This window comes from Bombus impatiens, unplaced genomic scaffold, assembly GCF_000188095.3.
Source record: "Bombus impatiens unplaced genomic scaffold, BIMP_2.2 scf_0019, whole genome shotgun sequence".
In the NCBI taxonomy this organism is placed as follows: domain Eukaryota; kingdom Metazoa; phylum Arthropoda; class Insecta; order Hymenoptera; family Apidae; genus Bombus; species Bombus impatiens.
The window spans coordinates 1,375,167-1,401,904 of record NT_176438.1 but is presented as its reverse complement, the minus strand read 5'-3'; the positions used below and the strand labels follow the sequence as shown (position 1 = coordinate 1,401,904).

The window sequence follows — 26,738 nt, the reverse complement described above, 5'->3', positions numbered from 1 at the left end:
GAGCCTACGGGGCCGATCAAGGCACCTCGCACCTACCCAGGGCCTGGCAGCCCTGCGAACCGCGTCCTCGCTAGAGTGCACTCGCAACCGCGTCGGCGGCTGCGTCTCTCCTACGTTCTTTTCCACCATGATTTCTTAATTTCAAGGCTGTTCGCTCTTCTTACCGATTGTTATTCGCCGCGGCAGCAGGCCAAAGCAGGCGAAGCGGCGCAGCTTGCTTCCAATTTACTAACCGTCGAGGACATTGGTCGCGCGGACCTCTTCGGCTTGCAGAGGAGGCTGGAGATCGAGGTCGAGGCGCGTGGCGCCGCGAGTGCAGTTGTCGGCGGCGGATACGAGCACGCGGAACGCTCGAATTCTGAACGCGGCGGTGGCGTATCGGATCGGCTACGGATCGAGAAAAGGTGCTGCGAGCAGAACAAGGTGACAAGGGGGGAGGATAAGTGGTGGTGGGAAAAAGTGGTGCCGCAGAAGAGAGCAGTGGTTTCGGCCGGGCCAGAAGATCGTGCGGAGCCCAGGAAGGGCTCCTTAGGAAGGAGCGAGACTGGCGAGCGCAATGTGGCAAAGCGGCGGCATGGGCGCCCATGCGGCCAACAATCCATGGATGAAATTAATGGGCATTGTCCACAAGGAGAGGAGGCATCACGATTCGGGCTCTGCCGCTGCCGCCGCTTCCGGTGTTCAGGGCTCTGCGACTACTGGCAGCAACGACCGGACGCTCAATCAGTGAGTCATACCACTGCTACGCTTTTCTTTCTTCTTCTATCTTTTTCTTACCTCTTTTAGTTTCCTTTTTATAGAGCAAGTTTTTAGCGCGCGCGATCAACTTTACGCCGTAGAACCGACTCTAGTTTACGACCGAATGGAGCGGGCTTTCGCCCGAGGTAGTTCGTATTCAACGAGAGTCCAGCATACTTTTTCAACGGAGAGTACTCGAATGCGCTGCGTTTGTTGGTTTACTCCGCTTTACGAGTTCGAATTCAACAGCCGTTTTACTTCCGCACAAGCGCGACCATGTGGCGCTAATCATTTTTATAAGGAAGAAGGGAAATCGCGTTTTCCAAATTAGCCATCGTAGTTTCCAGGCCGTTCTCCCCTCAAAGGTTTTAAGCGAGAATCGAAATTACGTGGAAAATCGCGGTGATAGCTTTCACGGCTAGAAGAATACCTCGACGTTTCTTACTATCAGGCGATGATTAATCGAAAGCAAATGCGGATAATTTAACATTAGTTTTCCACTCGTTTAACTGGCCTCTTTTTATCTCCTCTCGCGGGGATTGCACAGCCTGTCGCGGCAATTTAATAAATTACAGCTCAATCGCGATATCAGCATCTGCTACGGGATCGAGCTTCTCTCACCCTCTGCTTCTTTCGTCGATACAGCCGCGCGCAATGTTCGATTCAAAGAAACCAGCATCCTGCTACGTGTTTCGTCCTTGTTCAAGAGAATCGTCTTTAGACGACGATCTCGAGCAAATCTCTCTTCCGTTTGCTCACACGCGTTCGTAATATCGATTGCACGTTTGGTCGCTGGCTACCGAGCTTGGTCCAGCCGTGTAATGAAACCGTCAAGTGAAAAAGAGCACTCGAGAGGGTAAAGCACTGCTTTTCGCGTTGACGAAGAGTTCTATGCACGTAGCTTATCGGCGGTAGCCTGCCGCGTTGATCGCACGGAAATATTTCTCGTGGTCTGACATCGGACAGCAGATTAAAGGTGAATCGCGCAGGGAAGGGGTGGCGAAAGATATCTCCGATATCGGAAGCGTCTCGAACAAAGCTGATAACCGTGTACAATGGCTTTGGCTTTATTTGCCCGAGCGACAAAACTCCTGCAGGATCTTTTGATGGTTCCACGTCCTCTGCCTCGATACGCCCATCGGGGCATTGTCGAATTTTGAAAAATCCGCGGACAAGCATCGGCCTCTTTGTTTCTCTTTCGCCTGGTTTTCAACGATGCCGAGTGTTTTCCTCGGCACCGCTCTAACAATGCCACGTCGCTTGCTGCTCCACCACTCTCGCAACCGCTGCTGCATACAAACGCAGCCCGTAAACGTCGTATCGTGGCGCAGCGAGTCCGCGTGCCGGAGCGAGTGTTGCTACGATTAAAAACCACCCCTACGCTTTTTCGCTTTTCTTTTCTTCTTTCTATTCGTCTGTTTTTCGTTCTCCAAGGGTTTAGGTTGCCACCAAAGCAAACAACAAGCAAGGGGTACGTGGGAGGGAAAGGGACACAGGCATCGCTCCTCCGCCATTCACAATGCTTCCTCCCCTTTTTCCATTCAGCTCCATGCGCCAGACCTGCTTGTTTTCTGATAAATACTTTCTCTTTGAATTTCGAGCCTGTTATTCCGACTTCGTCGCTCTGCGACCGATCTTTCCATTCGATCGTCCACGCCGATCGTATTCGCAGAGGCCGTCTACCGAGTCGTAGCCAAAAATTTCCCTCGCGTTCCGCATTGGCTCGTCTTCCAACCTGAACGTCCTTTGGAAAGACTAATCCATTGTTAGCACGCGACCTTCTTCTCGCGGATCTCGATGCTCCTTAACATTAGAACTACCGACAGTTACCACGAAGCTATTTCTACCAAAACCAGAGAAAATGACTGGTTTTTAAAAAATACGTAATAATAGAATATTTTTATGTTTATTGATTTACTACTTTCTTAAAAAAGCAATTTTTCATTTCAATTCAGTATATTTTTCGTATTATTAATCCATCTGGGACCATAATCCCTAAACAAGTGTTGACACATTTATAAAATTGTAGAACCAGTCATTTTGACCGGTGTGGTATTTCTAGTGTTAGCATCCAACGATCCAGCGATCGATCCGGAATTTTCCTGATAACTGATATCGAATGATGCGCGGTAAAAATTTGAAAAACGTGTGGCAAATTGTAGAAAAACCCTTTTACACTTTAACAAGTACCAGTCATTTTGACTGGTATTGGTATAAATAGCCTCTACACAAAATTATTTTCAGTTTGAATACACAAAAATGAAAATAAAATTCATTGTATTATTTTTTTTAGTTATCGTTGCGAAAGTCATTGCACCATTGCGGAAAAAAACATAACATGAAGTAGGAATTTTAAAATAAAATTGTAAAACCAGTCAATTTCACTGGTGTGATAGTTCTGGTGTTAAACGCGGAGAAATACCAACGAGGTGTAACAGGTTCGCTTGGTCTAGAGTTTCGAAGAAATGGCAATTTTCCGCACGATAGATTAGAATTCTAATATTTTTTTCTAATAATAATTCTTCAAGTTGGTTGTCGTTAACCGGTTCGAGTAGCTTCTCGCATTTTACGATATACAAATCTTGGCTGTTTTCGTTTAGCACCTGTTTCGTGAGGATGCTAAGGTACGCTCGGTAAACTCATTCCGGACGGGCCATTAAAGGATAGCTAATTTCCTTTTTCGAATTTGCTGCAAGTGGCAGCTGCGTTTCCTATGCAAATTCCACCCTGCACATCCGCTACGCTCTGGCTAATTTTTCTAGTACTTTGTTCTGGAAATATTTATCAAATTTCGCTTAGAAGAATATTTCGTTTATTTCACGATACTACGCGAACTATATTTCGATAAAATGGGAAATATGTTCTCCAGTTGCCTACTTTAATTAGGAATTCCCGATTAGTATGATCTTCCGGAAGAAGCAATATCGCTTTAAAGAAGAAGTAACCGTAGCTTCGCTATCCTCTTTCCCGTTTCCGTACGACCTTCCTCTCTCGCCTTACTGTCCGTATCGTTAGCCAAGTCGAGTACTGCGGTCAATTCTCTTCGCGAATTCCTTTTATCACGTATTTATTATTAAAAGGAGCTTGAAAATTGCAGTTTCTTCGATCCACCGATTCCCACGCGTTCCTACAGAAACTTGATTTTTCACTCTCAATGCAGTTGAGAATATCTTCTCCCTGCGGATAATTCAATACGCGTCGAGTATCGAATTATACATTCGCCGATTCGATGCGAACTAACACGTGGTGATTTTTATGCTATCGTATTGTAACACGTCAGTACGCCCTATCCATCGTTACCCGTAATTCTCTGAGTGCAATTATTCGTGCATTTACTTTGCATTGATACGTAGCGGCCAATTGCCTTAGGAAAAATTTCAAGTTGAAACGGAAAACTCAAAAACTGACAAAGATCCATATTATTGTGCTTTTTAATACTGACGTTGTTTTCAGTTACAAGACTGTTATTGCTGTTTCTTGTAATCGTCGTCTTAAGGTTTTATCTCGTAACAGAGAGGGAGAGAGAGATAGAGAGAAAATGTGTGGATGAATGTATAATAGAAAAATATATTTGAGCAAGTTTAAGTATAAGTACAATGTGTATGCTAGTCCAGATCGTAGGCTGGCAGCGTTACTTTACGAAAGAGCTTCGAAGTCATGGGTCTATGGTTATCCATAGTTATCCATGGTTATCATCTGTGCAACGCGTGTTCCTAAAAAACTATGAGGCTGAGAGGCCCTTCAAATTGATTTATCGCTAAACAATTTTCAATGGCTTCGAGGACTAAGAAAACTAAACATTAGAAAAGATTTTTTTTTATTATTTAATTTGTACTTTACAATTTGTCCAGCTGGACATTCGGTAAATTTGGATTAAAAAAGGTATGGAGTTTTCCATTTCAACTCTTTAACTACAGTTATACAGGAAGGTTAACTTCTTGTGGTAACATCCGTTGATAGAAATGTATGAACGTGCTTCCTATGATATTCTTTTGGTATTGTAGCTACGTTCGAAATCGGCATACATTATCTCTCTACATATACTTGTCTCAATATATCTTGTTATTACAAATTCATCCACTCGTTCCTTTATCAAACAAGGCTACGCGTTAACCACCTTAGATAATATTAATCTACGCGAAACTCTCTGTTGAGAATTGTGGATCTTAATTGCCGAAATAAAAGTAAAGGAACGCTAAGGTTACACTTAGGATTCATATTAAAATAGTTATAGATTTATTTAATAAACGATTTCCAAGATCTTCGTCGATGTAAATTTGTACGCGTCTCAGCTCTTTCTTTGTCTCGCCATCTTCCATACAACACCGCCAATGGAACAGTCATATTCATCTGTTTTTCGAGACGTCGCGCACACACATACTTCCGCACACTCATATTCACATACGCGCGTCGCTACTACGCGGCCAAACTAGTCTAGTACACGAAATTATACATATTTCAATACTCTCCTCTTCCTTTCTCACTGTCTTTTGATTTAAGAAACCATCGTTCTATCACGAGTGCATTGTCGTACACGTCGTATGGAACAGTATATTACTTTTTCACGTTTGGACAATGAACGTAATTAATAATTCGAGAAATGTTCGAACATGATTTATCCTGGTCAAATGACTCGATCAATGAATTAGGTTAAGGGGGAAGAGCGAGCCTGGCGCCCTCCTTGCATCTTCGACTGTTATTTTGATCCGTCTGTTAATTACAAACTCGATATTCCTTATTGGAATTCGATATCGACTGGCAAATTTTGTTTACTAAAGTATTTGATACGCACGCCAACACCGACATAAGCAATTTCGTTTTATAACGATGGAATGTTCGTATGAGAGGCGACGCGTAAATACACGTTTGATGCAGCCGGGTTTATACAGTTCTATTCGACCAATTACACGTTCCCGATATCGTGTGCCGACGCAGAGTAAAATCGTCTGGAAATAATTGTCGCGACCCGATATCACGATGAATCGAGCCACTGGAATCCGCGAGCTCCTCGAAACTGTAAACGAAAATGTTATCGCGATGGCGATCCGGATTCGGAGAAACGCATTAACCCGCTCTAAATCCTACGTTATCGACCGAGTGCTGGATAAATCGCAGCGAAAGTGGGATTCTTTGGGTACAGGCGTGGTCGCGCGTCTGGTCATCGAAATCGAGAAAATCGGTATCGCGTCGCAGAGGCGATCAATCCGAGCGTTGGAAAGAGAAGTTCGCGCAATTGTACAATTCGCGAGGATCTTGTCGCACGCGAGAAAGAGGACCATAGAGCTGCGTAATATTTGTCTGGCAAACGCAGTTTCGATTTACGCGAAGCCAGAGTTCGTGACATACAAACGCGACGAAACACCTTTCGTTGCTGTTAATTATGCACTGCCGCGGTTACTAATTACGCGATATTGATGCGCTGCGATTCAGGACGCGAACCGCTTCTTTTAATGACATCACACTTGCCCTGCTGAAAATATTCAAGTGACGGGATACAAGACCGTTCGGCAGAGGCGTTACGAATATGCAGACGAGCGCTAGGGTTTCAAGCGAGGAAGGAAGATTTTCTATTTGCTTGTTAAATCGATCGCTAGCTGAAACGCGAGAGAAGATCGCGCGTAAAATTTCTCTTATTGTGGCGACGTGAAGGCGATCCGAAGTTGAATCCGAATTTTCATTCCCCTCATTTCGCAACGCAAACTCCCCTCCAGCGATATTCGTTTTTCCGGTGAATGTTTTCCGATGCAGATTGCACAATCAACCGCGAGAGTTTTAATTCCGAACTAGATATCTCAAAAACTTGAGACGTTTATTTCAGTTAATCCTTATGGCCAGCAGCTCGGTTATGCTGGAAAATTGCAAATTTTCGTTATCTCGTACGTAAGAGAATATGTAAGAGGAAACTCGACTTTTGGTAGAGTAATCAGATCTTCCCTTTTCTCTTTTCTTTTTTTTTTTTTTGATTTTCTACTCGTTTTCTATAACAGGATGAAATAAAACAAAAGGTGATAATGGTTGTAGAAACAAAAGGCAGACATCTCGTTAGGCTACAAGATAAGGCAAACGTTTAATATTTAAACAAACGACAGGTATATCGGTAGATGTATGGAGATATAGATCTTTCAGTAGTGTAACAGCACGATTTCTAACTCTAAATATATTTACATGGATACTGTAGACGCAAATAAAAGCCAGTTGTATTACGGCTAACTCGTAATAGCTTTGTGTATTGTTTGTGGATTGAAGTCAACGATAGGATAGCCGGTGGTCGAGGTGCATTGTCATTGAAGGTTATCAACGATATGACTCGTCTTTGTAACTTTCACTCGCTTTAAGGCTATATTTATCCTACTAATCCTAGTCCCGTGGCACAAGTTACGTCGTCGTTTAAATATTTCACCGAGAATCGCGAAACTGGAGGATTACCTCGAATCCATCGTGCCAGCAGGAAGTAATAGCCCACCGGGATACACTCGTCGATTCTATGGTATACTGTCACGCTATAATTGTATTTCTAATTACGACAGTGTTTGCTCGTCACATTGCTCGTTTTCCCGATCGATTTAGCCAAACGATACGTACTTTTTTTCTTTATTCTAACGTAATTAAGGAGCATCGCTTCTTAACGCGTTAACCATTACCCAGTTATTAGCTGTTTCTGACGAATATACTCGTCATGAAAAGACGGCAATATTTAGCGTTATGACGAGTATACTCGTCAGGATGAAAGTGAAATATTTTGCGTTATGACGAGTATACTCGTCATGGAGAAAGTGAAATATTTTTCGTTATGACGAGTATACTCGTCATGAAGAAACTGAAATATTTTGCGTTATGACGAGTATACTCGTCACGAAGCAACGGCAATATTTTGCGTTATGACGAGTATATTCGTCATGCGTAAAAAGTAGTTGCAATTTGCTGTTTAAATTGCGATTTTCCAATTGCGGTAAAACCCAGTGATAAAATTGAAAAGTGAAACGGACATTTCGGTACAATTTAATTTCACGTTACGACAGCCACACATACCCTGTGCTTGACGAGCATACTCGTCATCGTTTAGCTTTTCCGACAGATTTGAAGAGGTCGCAACTGATTAATATTTTCAAATACAGTTTTACGCGATATGGCAAGATATAGTTGCCGACGATCGCGCTAATTTCTCGCTAATATAAGTTTCAACAGATTGCTGAAGCCGCGGTTTAGTATAAAAAAAAACAGCCGAGTGGAGCCAGGGTGAATCGCGCGGACATGACAACATGTTGACCGTAAAGGGATTAATGGGCCATGAATACGCGATACAGCAATCTGCGTATGCCAGCAGCACAGAAAGTAAAACCGCACAAGCGGAACTGGAACGTGCTGCTTCTTTCTATTACGGCGTTCCGTAGCATCGACGCTTTCGTCCGGTAGATGATTTTTCGTTCTACGAAAGCGGCAACCTGTTCCCAAGCGGCAGCATTAATTTTATCAACAAATTAATCGACTGACGTTCGTAAAGTCTTACGCTTTTTGTCGGCGCACTTAGCGGCGATCGTATTCGATATGGGAGGTTTTTAACGGTGACGCGGTGGCCCTGGTAAGTCTGACGAACGGCCAAACTTCGCTTGGCCTGACCCTGTTTTTGCTTCCTGTTCGGCCCACGGTCACATTCTACATGGCGTTACGCGTGCCAACTAAATCTATTCCCAGGCAACTCGATTGGGATTTGCTACGTCACGCTGTGCCAAAAATTTCTTTTATTATCTCTGTTACGTACCGCTTTGTTACGTTTCGTTGGTTATATCTTAAATTCGTTCCTTCTCTACCCGTATCTCGTTCCTGCGACTAATAATTCTGCTTTTGTCAGCGCGTTTATGTCGTTCTCGGCCAAGAGTTTGTGGCCAAGTTTGTCGGATTCGGGATACTTCATCGGCGAGAAGGTCAGAATTATTTGCCCTAGTTAAATTCATTTTTCGACTTTCGAAACGGGTTATTTATTCCAAACGATTCCGTGCCAGCGTGTATTTCTTTCTTATCTACAAGTCTCGCTATTCGAAAAATGATCAAATCCCTCGATAGGAAAATTAAGAGAAAAAGGGAAATCGATCGAATCTACGAATTCAAGGTAGACGTTAATAAAGGAATAGGTCTCTTATGGCTTGTGGCATTATTAACCATGCCACTTTATAGAGAATTGCACGACTAGTTATTATACCAACCACTTGGTCGTACACACTTCTCTAACTAACTCATACTAACAACAAAGTTTGTAATTAATAACTACGATCCGTTTTGACACGTCGAAATTTACCTATTTTCTTCGATGCGTATCGTACGCCATTAACGACAACGGATTTAATATTTAAAATAGCCAGGAAGGTTTTGTTCATCGTTTGTTAAATGCATTATGAATCTAACACGGAAAGCAGGCTACTCATTGATCGTAACATCGATCGACGAGTTGCTCCTGTACGAAGGTGTATCGAGTATCGGAGCCATTCGTTAGCGATTCGGTCATTCGTTAGCAACAGATGTCGATCTTCTGTTTCCTGCGCGCAGCCAGGTTTCCATAAATCTTCCTTAAATTAACCGAATTAACTACCGCCTTGTGATCGCACCGAATAGCTCGTTCATTTCTGGTATCGCGAATTGCTGCTCCCTTGCACGAATGCCTGTACATAATTCGATGTTCCATACGATTGATACGTGCAACTAATGTTTCGTTTACGGACCAATTGCGTCCAGACTAATATCGCGAGAAACAATCTGCATTTGCAGAATTTGTCGAACATTTTAAATGCCACTCGCTCGTCCAAGAAACGGTCGATTTAATAGTCACTTTCGATTATAGAAACAAAGCATATATTTTTTTACCAGATTCACCAGATATTAAAGTTAGCTGAGAATCGTCTAAGAATTTTTCACAATTTCACTTTTCTTTTATCGACGATCGATCCTTCCAGGAACGTTAGAATATTAATTCCCAGAGACGAATTAAAGAGCTCGTACGAGATTCGAACCTAAAAGCTCTTGAACTAAAGATCAGGTACTCTAATCGCTTCTTTGAGAAACCTCTTACATTTTATCTTCGTGGTGCAGGTATTTTAGCAGCGCAGATACATCGCCTGTGCTTTAATTCCCCGTTGCTATCTGGTATATTGCTCGTATTGCTCGTGAAAAATGAACGATATTAATATTTCCAGCGATCTTGTCCCAGACGATAGTTGTATCAGTTATCACGAAATATAGCACGTGTGTCTAATTGGTTTCTATCATTCCGTTGAAATATAAGTCTAACTCTTTTAATGGTCGAGTTTTCGACTATTTTGAATAATACTCGAACAGCTTTATCGTGGAATCATCGGGGCTTGGTAAACATAAGATGGTAGTTTGCGGTTTATTCGCACGGTTGGTTACTTTGCGAAAATAAACTTGAAATTTCCGCGAGAAAAGCTTTTTCGAGCCGAGGAAAGGCCAGCGAGCTTTATTTCCTCGTAGGAATTTATATCTCGACGAAAGAATCGGCGAGGACTGTTTTCCCTGTCTCGAGAATTCTCGTGCGCTTGTTTGTAGCGATTTAAATAATAGAACAAACTCTTCGCGGATATTCCCTCCGATTTCTCTCTTTATCCTCCACCTTCTGCCCCTCTCTAACCTTCCAGAACGATACATCCACGTACATCGCGGCAAGTACATGTTTGCCGGACGTAAATCGGAAATTTTCGCCCACCTGTGCAAAATAGATTTTCCTAGTTCCCATAGCTGCGAAATCCATCCAAGAGATTTTTGTCCAGACGTCCCATTTCGATACTCCGATTGAATCTTGGCAACGAGACGCCGAATATCTACGAACGTAGCCGAATAGAAAATCGCTGGTAGCGCGATCGTTGAAGAGCTGCCGATCGCCTCGTTGGTTAAATCGGCGTGCGTTGCGTCCGAAGAGAAAGAGAAGGTTATTTGCTGAAAACGACCATCGGCGGAGAACGTAAAATCGGCGATTACGATCCGCCTTTTGTTCGCCTGAGGAGCATCTTTGCGGCCGAAGATGATCTCAAGGATCGAACGATTCTCGGCTTTGTTTCACCCTTATCGATGATAAGAGGTATCAAAAATGGTAGCCAGTTTAAACGGATGCAATATCTTTCTAGCTGGTGTTTCCTTCGCCAACGACATTTGCATACTTGGTATCTGCTGCGATTCTTATCTGTCGCTCGTAGCTTACTTAGTTTTATATTATACCGCGGCGTTCCGTTTTCGCACCTTCGACGAAACTCCGTCGTTCTTCGTCGTAGGAACTTTGATCGACGAGCTTTCTCGATATTATCTGCCAACACGATACCTGTATAGGTGAAGAGCCGGTGGAGGGAGTAAGAATCAATGGCTTGCGGTCAATTTGATCGAGCACGTCCGATACATTGGTGTTAAGGGAAATAAATGATAATGGAAGAAGCCGAGGCAGCGTTGCTTTCATTGTTCTTTCTACTCGCGTGTCGAACACTCACCAATACCCGGACTATTTTCCAGGTTCGCGTTCCAGACGAGTCAAATACATTTATTTAAGCCGCCAGCTTCGTTATAGAAATTATGCCTTACACCATATCCCTCTTAATCGAATCGAATATTTCACCTTGTTACGTCGCGTAACACTCTACCTAGACCAGGTCACACACCGCGGGCAAGATGGCAACCAGACGTCTTCGGATACTTACTGCGTACCCTCAATAGTCTCCAGTACCTTCCATAAATCTCAGGAATTTCCTAGTCGAGGTTCTTCAAACCGAACAAACATCTGTTTTCCGAATCATTTCTAAAGACCGTTGCCTACTACGACTTGACAGGGGAAAGTTAGTTTTTCTAACGTACGATGCAACTTTCCTCCTACTAACCACTTTCTATCGAGGGCGGCTAAGACCCTTCCTAGTCCACCAACCTTCGTTTAACCAATCAACAACGAAGCCTATTTCCCTCACTCTCTTAGCCGAAATCGTCACCAACAAATCCGATGGTCCCGTGCGCTAGACACACCCATCCTGAGCTTTCCTACGCTATAGCATCGTCTCCGAACAGCACTGATTTTCCATCCTCCGAACAGTCATCATCCTTTGACCGGGAATACACCCGTAGATCAGTCACTCATTCATCTTATACGTACGCATCAGCGTAACTGTCTTCTTTACGAGTTGTTAGAATAAACGGTGATATATAACTTACTATACAGTGTTACATTCATTGAACCACCTCTGTTATCTTAATCGAAACAGGGGAACGACTATTTCGCGGCGTCGATTAACCGAATCGTAGCGAGAATTTACGCCTCTCGCTGACGCGTTTTCCTAGCGACCGCGTCTCTCCGCGAACGGTCGTAACACACCTCAAGGTCGGTGACTCTACGTTCGAGGCGGCCACCAGCTGTGCACATAGAATTAAGCGGACCGTAATAATCCTAAGAAAGGCTTTTTGATTTACTGTTAAGGCCGTTAATTGGCATAAAACATCTTCCAGTCAAGAGCTTCCTTATGGTTATTGCTGCATCAGGTAAAAATTGTGGAAACGTAGGTTTTCCCGGGATTCCAGTGGTGGGGCGATCACCATCGAATAATAGTTTTCCTTTGCGACAGTATCGCCACCGAACTTCACTGGTTCATCATCTTTAGAACAGTCAACATCTCTTTACCAGGTTTCCACTCTTAGATCAGCCACCTATTTTGCTATCTACGCACCAGCGTAACTATTTTCTCTACAAAGTTGTTGGAAATATACAGGGTGGTTGGTAACTGGTGGTACAAGCGGAAAGGGGGTGATTCTATGCGAAAAAAGAAGTCGAAAATATAGAATAACAATTTTTCGTTCGAGGCTTTGTTTTCGAGAAAATCGACTTTGAATTTTCGCTCGATACGCGTGCACTTTATCGCGTCTCGTTATAACGGATCTTACTGTAGATCGTTGTCTCGATGGGGAAATTAAAAAAAATTTTTATTCTATATTTTCGACTGTGTAATATAATATACAGGATGGTCGGTAACTGTTTATTCTATATTTTCGACTTCTTTTTTCGCGTAGAATCGCCCCCTTTGCGCTTGTACCACCAGTTACCAACCACCCTGTATAATATTAGGTCATCCCATAAGTTCGTGCCGACTTTTGTGTATACATTTCGTGTGTCGATTTATAAACATACGGCGATAAGGGACCAATGCACCTGAGCTTAGCTGATCGAGAACAGGCTAGAGCAGATTTTCGTGGGTATAAGATCGTAATATAGCGAACAGAGTGACTTCTAGCAGTAAAAAATCACGAGTGAAATGCGTATCCATTTTCGACATCTCGTGTTATATGAATTTATCCATTTTCGACATCTCGTGTTATATGAATTTCGGAAAGGAAGTTCTGTAACAATTGCCACGAAAAACATATGTGCTGTTTACGGAGAAAATGCGCTTTCATCTCGCACCTGTAGGAAGTAGTTCCAACGTTTTAGAGCTGGGAATGTCTGTTTAGAAGACGAGGAACGCTGGGGGCGTCTTCCTCGGACAGACGAAGATAAAATTCGGGATCTTGTTGAAAAATCACGAAGTTCGACAGTTCAAGAGATGCGAAATGTTCTGAAAATACCTAGGACAACGATTCATAGGTGTTTAAAAAAGATAACATATATAACCGCTCGAAAAACGGCACGAACTTATGGGATGACCTAATATCTTTGAACTGTTAATCAAGCATTCTACTCATTAAACTACCTCTATTATCCTAATCGAAATAGGGGATCGATCAAATCGTGTCGTCGATTGTCTCATCGTAACGGGGATTTACGACTCCCGTTGGCACGCTTCCTCGCGATCGCGTCTCTCCGCGACTGGTCGAAGAAACATCGGTTGTATGTGAGGTGGTTGGTGGAAGTGTCCACAAGAAATACTCTCGTTCAACGAAAAAGGTTTATTAAACTATTAACAATCAACAATTTACGATCAACAATTAACGATTAACGATTAACGATTAACTATCAAGAGTTAACACTAGAACTACCGATAGTTAACACGAAGTTATTTCTACCAAAACCAGTCAAAATGACTTATCTTTTAAAAAATACGTAATAAATATTACTGATTTATTACTTTCTTACAGAAGCAATTCCATGTTACGTAGTATGGTCCCTAAGCGAGGGTTGACACATTTATAAAATTGTAGAACCAGTCATTTTGACTGGTGTGATATTTCTAGTGTTATCATCCAGCGATCTAGCGATCGATCCGGAACTTTCCTGATAACTGATATCGTCGTATCGAATGATACGCGGTAAAAATTTGAAAAACGTGTGGCAAATTGTAGAAAACGAGAAAACTGGTTAATTGGCCTTCGATAAACAGATTGCAGAACTCTTCTACACTTTGACAAGTACCAGTCATTTCGACTGGTATTGGTACAAGTAGCCTCGATACAAAATTATTTTCAGTTTGAATACGTAAAGAACGAAATAAAATTCATTATATTATTCTTTTAGTTATCGTTGCGAAAGTCATTACACCATTGCGGGGGAAAAATATAACACGAGGTAGGAATTTTAAAATAAAATTGTAAAACCAGTCAATTTGACTGGTGTGGTTAAGAATCACGTATCTTGAATTGTGTTTGCTTCGCTATGACGCTAAACCTTTCGCACTTCGCAGCTCGGCGCAGAATGAATCTTTTGTTCGAAACCAAGCGGATTTTTTTCGATATCCCTACTACGCACGCGTTTATTAGATGTCCGCCACATGCATTCCTCCGAATATTCGGCGAAAAAACCGTAGGGATATCGATGGTACCATTAGGCATATCGACCTTACGCTTTAAAGGTATAGAGCTTTGTGTCGCGAAGCCGTTGCGAAGTTCCGTGGTCGAGTGCCACCACATATGTATCTTGAATGACCATCGTATTCATTCATAAGCAACGAATACGTAATGGAAAAATATCGTAAAAAGTATTCAATTCAGGTCTGAGAGCTGGAAGGTAGTTAAGCGACACCGGGCGCGTTCCAAGAAATAGCCTGTCGCATGGCTAACCAATGAATTTGTTTCCCTTCGAGCGTATCGAATCGCGTACGATGCTCTTGCGAGGAAAAGGCCGTTAGATGGGCCGACGTAAAACACGGCCGGCGTGGAAATGCGAAAGTTTTTTCGACGCGACGCGACGTTTCGTGCCTATATGCGATGTATTTATAGATCACGCGAGCTACACAGCCAACAAAGGCACGGTCCTACACACGCTCGGATCAACTATGAATAGTCGTCTGGTGCCGAAAGTCGGTGTGATTTATGGGGCCTGCCACGCTGTATTTTTCCGCGAACATGCCGCAAAGAAATGGAAAGAAATATGCTGGCTGGTCGATATTAGAAAATAGCGAAAATTAATTTGCACAGTTGTATTTTAATCGCGTGACTCTGACGGCTAAACGACGCGGGGACAGTTTTGGTAGCACGTGCTTCGGTACTCGCTGCGTCGTCGCCGAGGAACGCTCAGGAAGGTGTGAAATTCAACGGCGAGAAGGGAAAATAACGCGAGAGGTGAAAATTGTTGCCATACGCAACTTACGTGTTCGCGTATCTTGCGGAGAGATGCAGGAGTCGGAAAAAGGGAAATTTGCTGGGAAAATTAGGGGCGGGACGAGTTAGAAGGAAAATATGTTTCAACTGCGAGAAGAAAATACCGGCGAAAGGTTTTTCATTTTCACAATGTACATGTCCGCGCCTACGAGCTCAAATTCCCCGAGTGTTCGTCCTCCCATAGTTTATCCTCAATTAACTTTTGCGAAGCAGCCACTTTTACTTGTGTGGAAAAATGCGAAAGCGTGTGCATATTCGTGCACGCTTTCACGAAGACTAAACTTAGATTAAACTTATCTCGTGATTAAATTTCTCGCGGTGAGAAGTTTGAAAATATTGAAATATCCACTCAATTTTGGAAGCTGTTGCCTTTCAATTACGAGCACGTCCCTTTTATTAAATTTTGAAAACTCTCATTAGCCTCCACGTGTTCGTCTTTATTAATTTCAAGTAAAAAAAAAAGATATACATTTTTGGATACTTGGTTCGGTTTATAGATTTTCTTCTGCAAACTGCACCGCCAAGATTTTGCGTAATTCCCTTCCGTTCCGTTGATTTTTATTCTAATAACGTTGACGGCTGGGCCGCGGCGAATTAATCTCGATGGGAGAAACGGAAATACCGATGGAAAGTGTGCCCGTGCTTCTGCATCGTGCGCGGTTTCGTAAATCATCCTGACGAGCTAATTACATTTCAGCTTCGCTGGGAAAATTGATATCGAACGCGCTCGGTTCATAATCGGTTGATAGTTTCGAGGCAGGGTTACAACGCGCTTCGATAGCACGCGCTTAAAAAATATTTGCAATATTTTCTGCGTGATCGTTTCGTCATTGAATAAATATTTGTCGTTAGATAGCGCGCGGTAATGCTCTAAAACGATTGAAGGTAATTATAACTTCGTTGTCGTTAATAATCGCAGCGATCAATTAGGCTAGCTGGCAGTAACGCTGATAACGAAAATGATTTCATTATTGGAGATATACTACCGCGTGATTATCATTACGAGTATTGCACGATAGGATAGAATATTAGATAGAGAAATTTTACTCTCGCGTAAGCTATACATTTTCAGAATACACAGCTACAGGAAGATATTTCACTAAGTTCTCTCTCTAAACAGTTAGACATACGTGTGACAATTTTTCTCTCTTAACACGTTCTGCTCCTTAATACTCTTTCAAACCTCTCTTCTTTGGCTCTCGCTTTAAACACCCTCTCATCATGTAGCTACCGTTCATCCTTCACAACACTCACCCCATCGTATACGCTCTCGTTGTCGCCCAGCCTCTTTCATCTACTTCTAGGGTCGTTTTTCGCAGCACACTGTACCATACTTGGTTTTACAACATTTTCTTTTTTTCCTGTTCAACTCCACACGCTACTCGTTCTATTCGCCCGGACGATCTCTCATGGTAGGATTAAAAAATTCCATCGTTGATCGGCATATTTAGTACATCGGTAAGCCGCGACAAGTTAGGACGCTTGCGACCATTACGCTAAATTAATTGTTTGTACGACGATGCGCTTACGAGTACAGTTTAGTTTGGCGAGCAAGTTGTCAACGCTTTTCTACGGAGACGAAGGAACGATTTCACTCCTGTTCTGTATTAATATGCTACATCTGCAGCAACTGTCGTCATTCTTGCATCGTATATATATATATAGCGTGTCTAGTTAGTCAGATTTATTAGCGGAGACATAATGCAGAGTCCGTCTGTTTAGGCAGTAGTTTGTCCCAGTTTCGGTCAGACGTCTTGGGACGTTTAAAGGGATGTCCTGAATTAGAATGTTCTAAAACAGCGTCTTTTTGTGATTTTTTTTTAGAAGGGAAAGAAGGAAATGAAGTTATTGAATTTTGAGGTATGGTTTTATATATATTTAACGAATACAAACAAATTTTTTTTATGGTAAAAGAGAATATTATAACAGATTTGCGAGCCTATTTCATGGGCTGCAGTTTTCAATCGGCGTGAAAGATCCATCTCGTAATTCTTGACTGAAACGAAAAACCAAAAGAGGATTAAATTATTATATATTGTTCTCCTCGGTGAACGAAAAAAAAGGCAGAAAATAGTGTGAAATTAAAAATTTTGTCGAGTTTAAAGACAAGATGAGTTTTTTAAAAAGAGAAACTAACTTTAAGGTACTATAACGATTATTTAAATAAACTTTTTGACGAACTTTTTTAGTTCATCGAGAAGAAAAATATATAATAATTTAATCCTTTTTTGGTTTTTAGTTTCGTTGAAAACTGTAGCCCATGAAATAGGCTCACAAATCTGTTATAATATTCTCTTTTACTTTAAAACAAATTTTTTTGCATTCGTTAAATATACATATAAACCATACTTCAAAATTCAATAACATCATTTCTTTCTTACCCTTCTAAAAAAAATCACAAAAAGACGCTGTTTTAGAACATTCTAATTCAGGACACCCCCTTAAGTCGCAACCGTTCGGCCTCCGTTAGCCCGTGCGTTTCATTTTTATGTTCCATTCAAATTCTCTTGCAGTTCACACGCAGAATCGCTCGAATAATTGTTCCATCGTACACCTGCCCTGTATAATCCGCTTTCAGCGACGAATTTCGAGAACAGTGTTGATTTCGAATCTCGAGTTGTTCGGCATCTGGCGATCGTTACTGATTCAGAAACGACGTCATCGTTACAGTTCAAATGTTGCTCGCTGCTTGGTCGATATCGCGCGCTATTTTTTCCTTCGAATATGAATGGAGGATATCTTGGAAACGTAGAAGACTTCTAATTCTATCGTGATAATTATACGATCGGTAGAGAGGTGAGAAACTCACGGAGAGGCTGCTGAAACGAATTGAAAATTGCGATTGCATTGCGAAGAGATGGCAAAGGCGAGCAAATTATTTCGCTCTCGACTTGCTACTTGCTCGGTCATCCCAGTTTCCTTCGATTTTTCAGCGGCGCGTTCAAGCTGTTCGCCGATGCATTTATCAACGTGCTGACACGCGCCATTCGTCCGTCGTGGAAACACGAGTTGGCCGGTTGCGGATTTGCACGATAAAACGATTGGTCAGGATCTGTCCGATGGAAAGCTCGTAACGCGAACTCGATAAGTTCTACGTTCCGTTTTTTTCATTCCTGGTTTTGCTTGATCGATGATTTACGAGATGATTTACGAGACGCAAGGAAAACATCCGAATCTGGCCAGCGATTAAAAACGCCGCAGCCACATTCAAACGCGACTAATTCGTTTCGTCTGACGTTCTAGGAATTCTACTTGGCAGTAGATCGTGGCAAAACGGTTCTCGCGAACCTGTGCAGAGTTCTACGCTCCTAATTACCGTTACAGTTAAATATCAGGTTCGGTAATGGAATTAGCCACGTTAGATTTACCACAACGTCGGAGTTTTATATTAGGTTGTCCGAAAAGTTTCTTTCGTTTCATAAGGTTTCTGTTTTATATTATTTTATTCGATTAGGTATCATCCATTTCGTTCTATTTTTATTATTATGTTCGTGCATAATTCAATAAACTGATACAAAATATTGTGCGTCTGTTATTTCCTTACAAAACGGAAGAAACTTTTCGGACAAAGGGGACACATCCTCTAGGCTCGCGGATCCTCCAGTTCGATCTTCGATTCTCGCGTTTCACAACAGTCGCTCCGAATTGTTTGTTTCGAAAGAAACGCGTCCTGCGAATTTACGATCGCTTTTGACACACACGCGCGCTATTTCGCCAAAATCGTTGCCATTCGCTGAAACGCTGGTTACAAAGCTGCTCGACGAACCGCGGAAAATCGAAGAGAAGGAACGTGAGATTGAGCGTTGAAACGTCACGCTCGCTTCTATCGACACCAAATTTCATTTGCAATTATTCTGTTTTTTTTTATCTTATATCGCGCGTTGGAGGAAACATCGTACGACGAGGAAGATCGAAATCTGTTCGCAGACTCGAGCAAACTGCTCGGGTGAATCTGAGTACGCGAATGGTTCACCGACGGTGGAGCTGTTTGTTTGGAATTGGCAATTGCAGCCGAATTCGTGAATTCTGAATTCGCTAAACCTTCGTTCCCGCAGCTCTCACTTTTTCTTCCACGCGCGATTATACAGGGTGGTTGGTAACTGGTAGTACAAACGGAAAGGGGGTGATTCTACGCGAAAAAAGAAGTCGAAAATATAGAATAAAAATTTTTCGTCTGAGGCTTTGTTTTCGAGAAAATCGATTTTGAATTTTCGCTCGGTACGCGTGCTGTACGTTATAACGGGTCTCACTGTAGATCGTTGTCTCGATGGAAAAATTAAAAAAAAAATAAAAAAAATTTTTTATTCTATATTTTCGACTTCTTTTTTCGCGTAGAATCACCCCCTTTCCGTTTGTACTACCAGTTACCAACCACCCTGTATAATCGCGCGTGGAAGAAAAAGTGAGAGCTGCGGGAACGAAGGTTTAGCGAATTCAGAATTCACGAATTCGGCTGCAATTGCCAATTCCAAACAAACAGCTCCACCGTCGGTGAACCATTCGCGTACTCAGATTCACCCGAGCAGTTTGCTCGAGTCTGCGAACAGATTTCGATCTTCCTCGTCGTACGATGTTTCCTCCAACGCGCGATATAAGATAAAAAAAAACAGAATAATTGCAAATGAAATTTGGTGTCGATAGAAGCGAGCGTGACGTTTCAACGCTCAATCTCACGTTCCTTCTCTTCGATTTTCCGCGGTTCGTCGAGCAGCTTTGTAACCAGCGTTTCAGCGAATGGCAACGATTTTGGCGAAATAGCGCGCGTGTGTGTCAAAAGCGATCGTAAATTCGCAGGACGCGTTTCTTTCGAAACAAACAATTCGGAGCGACTGTTGTGAAACGCGAGAATCGAAGATCGAACTGGAGGATCCGCGAGCCTAGAGGATGTGTCCCCGGCCGATAAGCGCATCCTCGTGTTTATCGGACTCAGGATACATCGCAAGTACGACGTGACGTATTGATCGCAATAATAGAGCGATTAATAGTTGGCCACGCAACTCTCGTTCGTTTCGTGCTATTATTAATCGGACATCAATCGAGCGTCCCACTTAACGTTTAATTGTGAACACGCGTGCTGGCTTTACACCCAACGTGGCTATATATTTCACGCCAGACCCTTTCACGCCGTCCACGCTATTGTTCCACGAGTGCTTCGCTTTTTGCGGGTCGAACATCGATTTGCGCCGCGGTCCTTTTCTTCCCTTTTTTTTCTATTACGTTTTACGAATACTCGCGCGTTACGTTGCGCGCACAGCATTTTTCCGTGGAGTGGCCACGTTCTCGGACTGCTGGGATCGCGTTCGAAGTTACGCTTCAACGCAATGCAAAGAGAAGAATCCCGCGGAAGGGAAAGTCTGTCGCGCAGCTCGACGGTGAAGCTTCCGTCCGTACCCGATCCCTCGTTACGTCCATCACCGATGCGAAAGAAAGAAGTCCTCGGAAGTTGATAGCGCACCGTTAGACACTATCCTTTGTCTAAGCACCTGTTGCAAGCGACGCCTGGTTACAAGCTCGCGCCACACAGAAACACGTAAGAGCAGACGTGGGACGAGGCGTAGCTGGTTTCGGCTACTTTGTCCGCTTGCAGCGGACTCGTTCGCCTCTGCCGCGGCTCACCGTGCAACGCCTTGCTCCTTCATTTCTGTCCGGTCAATAGGTGGCTTTTCATTACTCGAAACGCTCGCTTATCTAGCATTTCCAGCCGTGTTAAATCGTAACACTTTCTCTCTAACGAGATCCATATTTCCGTGCCGTCCTGTACCTTTTTTAGCCGCCGGACGTGTAATTATTCGCGGTAAAATTGGCTCGCATAAACCTACTACCTTCTCACTAGCCGTACAATCCTATTGCTTTATGATTTACAACCATGTCAACGTTTACACGGTATATTTTTAAAGTGACCACTGAAACGCCCATTCTATTTATACAGATTGTCACGCGCCGATCTGCGGTTCTTTTTTCCTTGGAAATGCAAAACTCTTTCATTTAAATAAATCAGCATGTAAACTGTGCGCGTTACGATAGTAGAAATAAAGATATTAGACGTATCTCTGAATACGTCTGAATACGAAAGCTCCCTACCCCTTTTCTTATGTACACGCGTCATGTTATACGCGCTATGTACACATGTATGTGGTCAGATACACATACAAGTACGTGTACATACATATACTTATATCCAGAAGTGGCGTAAGTTCGATGGGCGATACGAACGACGATGTCGGATTTGTGTCTGCGAAGGCCGAAACGACGTCGCTTCTTCGGTCGATTTGGTGTCAGGGCGACGTGACGCGTCAAATGCGAACTCACGTTGGCAGAAAGTTCAATAACGCGGCGATCGATCTTTTTTAGCTCTATTCTACGTTTAACATTCTCGTACGCTGCTCGCATGCGTTCAAACAAATTCGCATCGAGTAAAGATATGTAGCGGCTTATGCGTTAAAAGACGTTTCGATACGAAGATACCTCACGTAGTTGATTTGCCACAGAGAATTAACACTATATATATACGCATATAATGTAATAAATAAATTCTGGACAAAGCAATTTCGCTGCTGCGTGCAACCCACAATCGGCGACAAGTTCAAACCTCCCGGCACCTCCTCTCGACTAGTACAAATAGACGACTATGTTTTCCAAGAGTCAGTCGCGCCAGTCAATATCAGTATCGAGTCATCGAGTCAGTCAGTCAGTCAGTCGGTCAGTCAGTCAGTCAGTCGTGCGAATGAACATCAGTATCGAGTCAGTCAGTCAGTCATACGAAGGAATATCAGTATCGAGTCAGTCAGTCAGTCAGTCGTGCGAATGAATATCAGTATCGAGTCAGTCAGTCAGTCAGTCAGTCCAGCGAATGTAGTCAGTCAGTCAGTCAGTCAGTCAGTCAGTCGTGCGAATGAATATCAGTATCGAGTCAGTCAGTCAGTCAGTCAGTCAGTCAGTCGTGCGAATGAATATCAGTATCGAGTCAGTCAGTCGGTCAGTCAGTCCAGCGAATGAATATCAGTATCGAGTCAGTCAGTCAGTCAGTCAGTCAGTCAGTCAGTCATACGAAGGAATATCAGTATCGAGTCAGTCAGTCAATCAGTCATCCGAATGAATATCAGTATCGAGTCAGTCAGTCAGTCAGTCAGTCAGTCAGTCAGTCGTGCGAATGAATATCAGTATCGAGTCAGTTAGTCAGTCAGTCGAGCGAATAAGTATAACGAATCAGTCAGCATAACAATTAGAATCGCGCAATCTCATAACGAATGTCATCAAGCGAGCAACCCTTGCGATTAACTTTGCATTCTACATTTTAAAATATCTGTAAATATAGTCCATTGAATTAACTCGTCTCCTTATTGCTTTAACCAACAACGCGTCTCACCGCCCATCACAGATACAAGAAAGAAGGCTATTCGACGGCGTATAATTAAGAAAACAGCAAAGAAATTCGCGTGAAAAGGCAGTCGCTGAACGAGCGACGATTTTAACAGGAGATTTCGCGGCGCGTTAACGAGATACAGTAGTTTCGCGATACGCAGATTCCGCGTGTAATCGCGGAGAAATAACAGCGCGAAGCAAAGATCGCGCGGCGGAATTGAAGGCCATCTCGGACTAAAGAGACGGCAGAGGCCAGGCAGACGATGAAACGCCTTTCAGAAAACGCTATGTCGTGGAATAGAAGTTTTATTCGGCGGAAAAAAAGCGAGCACATGGGGCGGGGAGATGAAACGGCGACAGCCATTTCGCGCGATGCAAAAGTGTGGAAAATGGGAGGGTTTGGCGGAGAAGGGTGCAAGTGGTACGCGTAGATTCGACTGCGGTTGCAACGACGTTAAGAATAACAAACGAGGACGAGGGCAAGAGCGAGGTTGTAACCCGGCACCGGTTTTCCGTTGTCCCGGCGTCCCGTTATTATCGTCTCAAACGTTTCGTCACGCTCTCTCGGCCGAGCAAAAATTACGTGACACTGAACCGGCACTGTTTGCCCTCCGCCTAGCGCCATTCGGCACACCGTTAACTTTACCGAACTTCACCGCGCTGCTATCACGATGACTGTCTCGTCACCCATATTCGGGTGACGCTTATTTCACTACTTGCGAAGGATCGTCGTAGGTATTTGAAAAGATATTCCACAGGAAATAATAAAACTATTGAATTGTCATAAAAGTAATACGAAAATGGTTTATTAAGAAAATTATTCAGAATGTAAAAGTTTGAAGCATTCTATACAAAGCTAAGTTTGATCGGCACAATTTGGACAATAAGTTGTTGTTTTCTTTAAATTCTCTTATGTCTTTGATCGGTCCGTTCGACGTCTTTTATCTACATAACATAGTTTGCATGCGCGTCTAATGCCTTTTCCCGAATCATTTTTCCCAACGGCGATATTATGCTTTTTTGAGGATTTTTTGTATTTTCAGACAACGCTAATAATTTTACAGATAACAATTCTCTAAATCTTCTAATATTTACATATTTCCTTGTTACAATTTTCTGATACAAGTAAGTTTATTATTTCGTCGTCAACACATCATATGGATTTACATCGCCAGGTAATTGCCTAATGAGGCCGTCTGTCTCAGGAAAAGAAAATTACTTTTGTCGACCACTGGATTCATTCCACTCACCAAACTGAATTATACTTTCCTCGGTATCATCGGTTCTTCTTTCTTCCTCAATGACCAATTCTTGTCAAATCTCGTCAGCAGTACCTTCATTACTTTCAGTATCACTACGATTTGCACTTATCAGTATCCGAGTCAGAATCAGACGGTGTAATTTTTTTTATATTTCTATTTCTAGGAAATCTGATTTCTTCCTCGTTGCTACTATCCGAATTTCTGCAAGCCTCGTAAAAGCTTTCTTTTTCACTGCTGTTTCGCTCACTAAGAAATAAGTTTTCCATTTTTCTTTTCGACGTTCTAACGAATTAGGCCAGAGATTTTAAGTTATCTAAAATATCAGCGTCAGTCTAGCGGAGTACGCTTGGTACAACGACACTCGTGGCCTGAAGGTGATTTCATTGATAACACACGTGGCAGTCAACATGTTATATCGTTAGTTCGGTATTTTTTGAAAACTTTTCGCCCGGAGATCGAGTACATTTTCGAACGATTCTCGAGTTTCCCTCGGCCAGAGGAAAATAGCGGTGTACCGAGTTTCAGCGGCCCGCGGGGTAGACGGTTTCCTTCTCGTTGCTTCGATTACGAAGTTTTCACCGTTTTATGAAATATTTCCACCGAGGGAATTTATGGTAACTGACCGTGGATTATTCCCAGCGACATGTTTAACGATCTCAGCTAGCTTTCTACGTTTCCGCTGGTAGTTTAATCGATCGATTTAGCTAGATCAGCCTGTTAGTTGGGTAATTGTCAAAAGCGATTATTATAGCGCACAATGGAACGTCGATAGGGGGTTGGTTATTGAGTATCGACGCGTCTGGCCTATCAAGAAACGTTAACGGGAAGCGATGAATCTACTTTCGGTAATCGTTAGGTCGCTTTGGAACGATTGGACGGATGGCTGGCAAGATTGGCGAGTTAAACGAAGAAGAGATAGCGCAGATTATTGCTGGCGTGTATTTTTTTTTTTTTTTTTCTTCATCGGGAACGAGAAGGAGAACGCGAGAGGAGAAAAGTTTGCCGACCATGGCCGCTGCGATGCTATAAAAATAGACGGGGTAATGAAACATTAATGTGGAAATATGGCACGGACGTAAGCGACCGGATAAACAATTATAGCGCGACCTGTCGCGCGGCGGATTAATTTAACGAGAACAAATTAAAAAGAGAAAGGAGAAGCCATCGAAGAACGATAGTTATAAATCACAGCGGGGCTGGAAAATCGGTGATTCGATCACGAAAGGTTTGCCAGATGGGTAAATACATAGATGTGCCGATTTCCATTTCCCTTTTAAATCTTCCTCTGCCTCTCCTGCAAATACTTTTTTTTTTTTTTTAATCCGTTGATATTTCGTAAACGTGTTTGATAATTCGTTGAACATTATTCGCTCACCTTTCGTTGTTTCAAAGCTTGCTTTGTCCGCGTGAAATTTACACAAAGGGTTGCTGTATTTCGGGAAAATGGCTTTCAGCGTTCCTATCCGTTTCACAGGAGCGTGTAGGTGTGTGTTATAACGATCGCGGAATTATCATACAATCGAAGTATACAACGATCATTTCCTCGAGTGCTTCATCGGCTCGTAAGCAACGTCATTGAACTTTCGCATCGAGTTAAGCGACGATTAAGATGGCGAAATAGCGTGTAGGCAAATAATTCGCGTGTTGGCAAGTGACAAAGCAAAAATTTCCATAAAGCCCACAGACGACGCGGTGCAGGGAAATTTCGCGTAAAAACATTACCGAACGCCACCAGCGTTGCGTAATAAAACATGACGACGCGACGTCCAACGTCCGACCATGTCGCACAGGTAAGCGAACAGGTAAAAGTAAATATAGCAGCGAGAAGCTTGCGCATCTGACCTGGGGCCGCAGTTTGTTCATCCCTCGTATAGCCCGCACAGGTTCAGTACAGGTTCTGTAGTGTCTGGTATAGCGGTGTTCGTAGCTTAGTACGCGTGGAGGCACAGAGAGTGCGAGAACGCGAGAGGTAGAGGGAGAAACCGACAGAGAGAGAGAACGGCGCAGCAAACCCCTAACACTTCCCCACGCCGATTCACGGCAATGCGGTACTCCTATCTATGTTTAATAGACTGCATAGGCGGCGGTAGCAGCACGTTGTCGGTCGTTTCAACGCGCCGCCTTTGCAGCTTTTCCTTTTTCTATGGATCAACTCGTAAGGACTCGTTATCTGGCTACGCTCGCTTCCCAATTCCCGCCAGTTCATCGATTTCTTCGCATACTCCCTTATTAGTTCTTCAATTATTTTTAACCTCTTCTCAACATATTCTTCTTTCTGTATCTTCCCTTTGTCACATCCGTGCGAGATATTGGCTTGGCAACTAAGTGACCGCGGATTTTGTCGTTAGGTGATATTGATAAAGTCCGCAATCACTTAGTTACCAATCCAATATTTCACTGCAGGATATTTGTTTATTCGAGCTAAGGTTCGAGCTAGCAAGACTTTGTATATATTTAAGACCTTGTTTGTTGTTGTTGTCATTAGGTAGTATTGATAAAGTCCGCAATCACTTAGTTACCAATCCAATATTTCACTACAGGATATTTGTTTATTCGAGCTAAGGTTCGAGCTAGCAAGACTTTGTAAATATGTAAGACCTTGTTTGTTGTTGTTGTCATTAGGTGGTATTGGCAAAATCCGCAATCACTTAGTTGCCAGTCCAATATTTCACTGCAGGATATTTGTTTATTCGAGCTAAGGTTCGAGATAGCAAGACTTTGTATATATTTAAGACCTTGTTTGTTGTTGTTGTCATTAGGTAGTATTGATGAAGTCCGCAATCACTTAGTTACCAATCCAATATTTCACTGCAG

General features: G+C 42.8%; 1 protein-coding gene and 1 long non-coding RNA gene across 8 annotated transcripts in view; one reads left to right on the top strand and one right to left on the bottom strand.

Annotated features, from left to right (window-relative positions):
• The first annotated feature begins 529 nt into the window (after window positions 1-529).
• LOC100743206 (potassium voltage-gated channel protein Shaker) overlaps window positions 530-26,738 on the top strand; it is a 183,903-nt gene continuing 157,694 nt past the window's right edge. For all 7 annotated transcript variants that reach the window (XR_004461025.1, XM_024364902.2, XM_033318870.1 and 4 more), the window contains exon 1: window positions 530-726. Coding sequence is in view for 6 of the 7 variants with exons in the window: in XM_024364902.2 (XP_024220670.1) it covers window positions 557-726 (170 nt within the window). In the remaining variant the exon portion in view is untranslated. The remainder of the gene's footprint in view (window positions 727-26,738) is intronic.
• The window catches only part of LOC117151252, a 116,862-nt gene continuing 103,466 nt past the window's right edge, over window positions 13,343-26,738 (bottom strand). The window contains exon 3 of the long non-coding RNA XR_004461031.1: window positions 13,343-13,418. This is a non-coding gene — a long non-coding RNA (uncharacterized LOC117151252). The remainder of the gene's footprint in view (window positions 13,419-26,738) is intronic.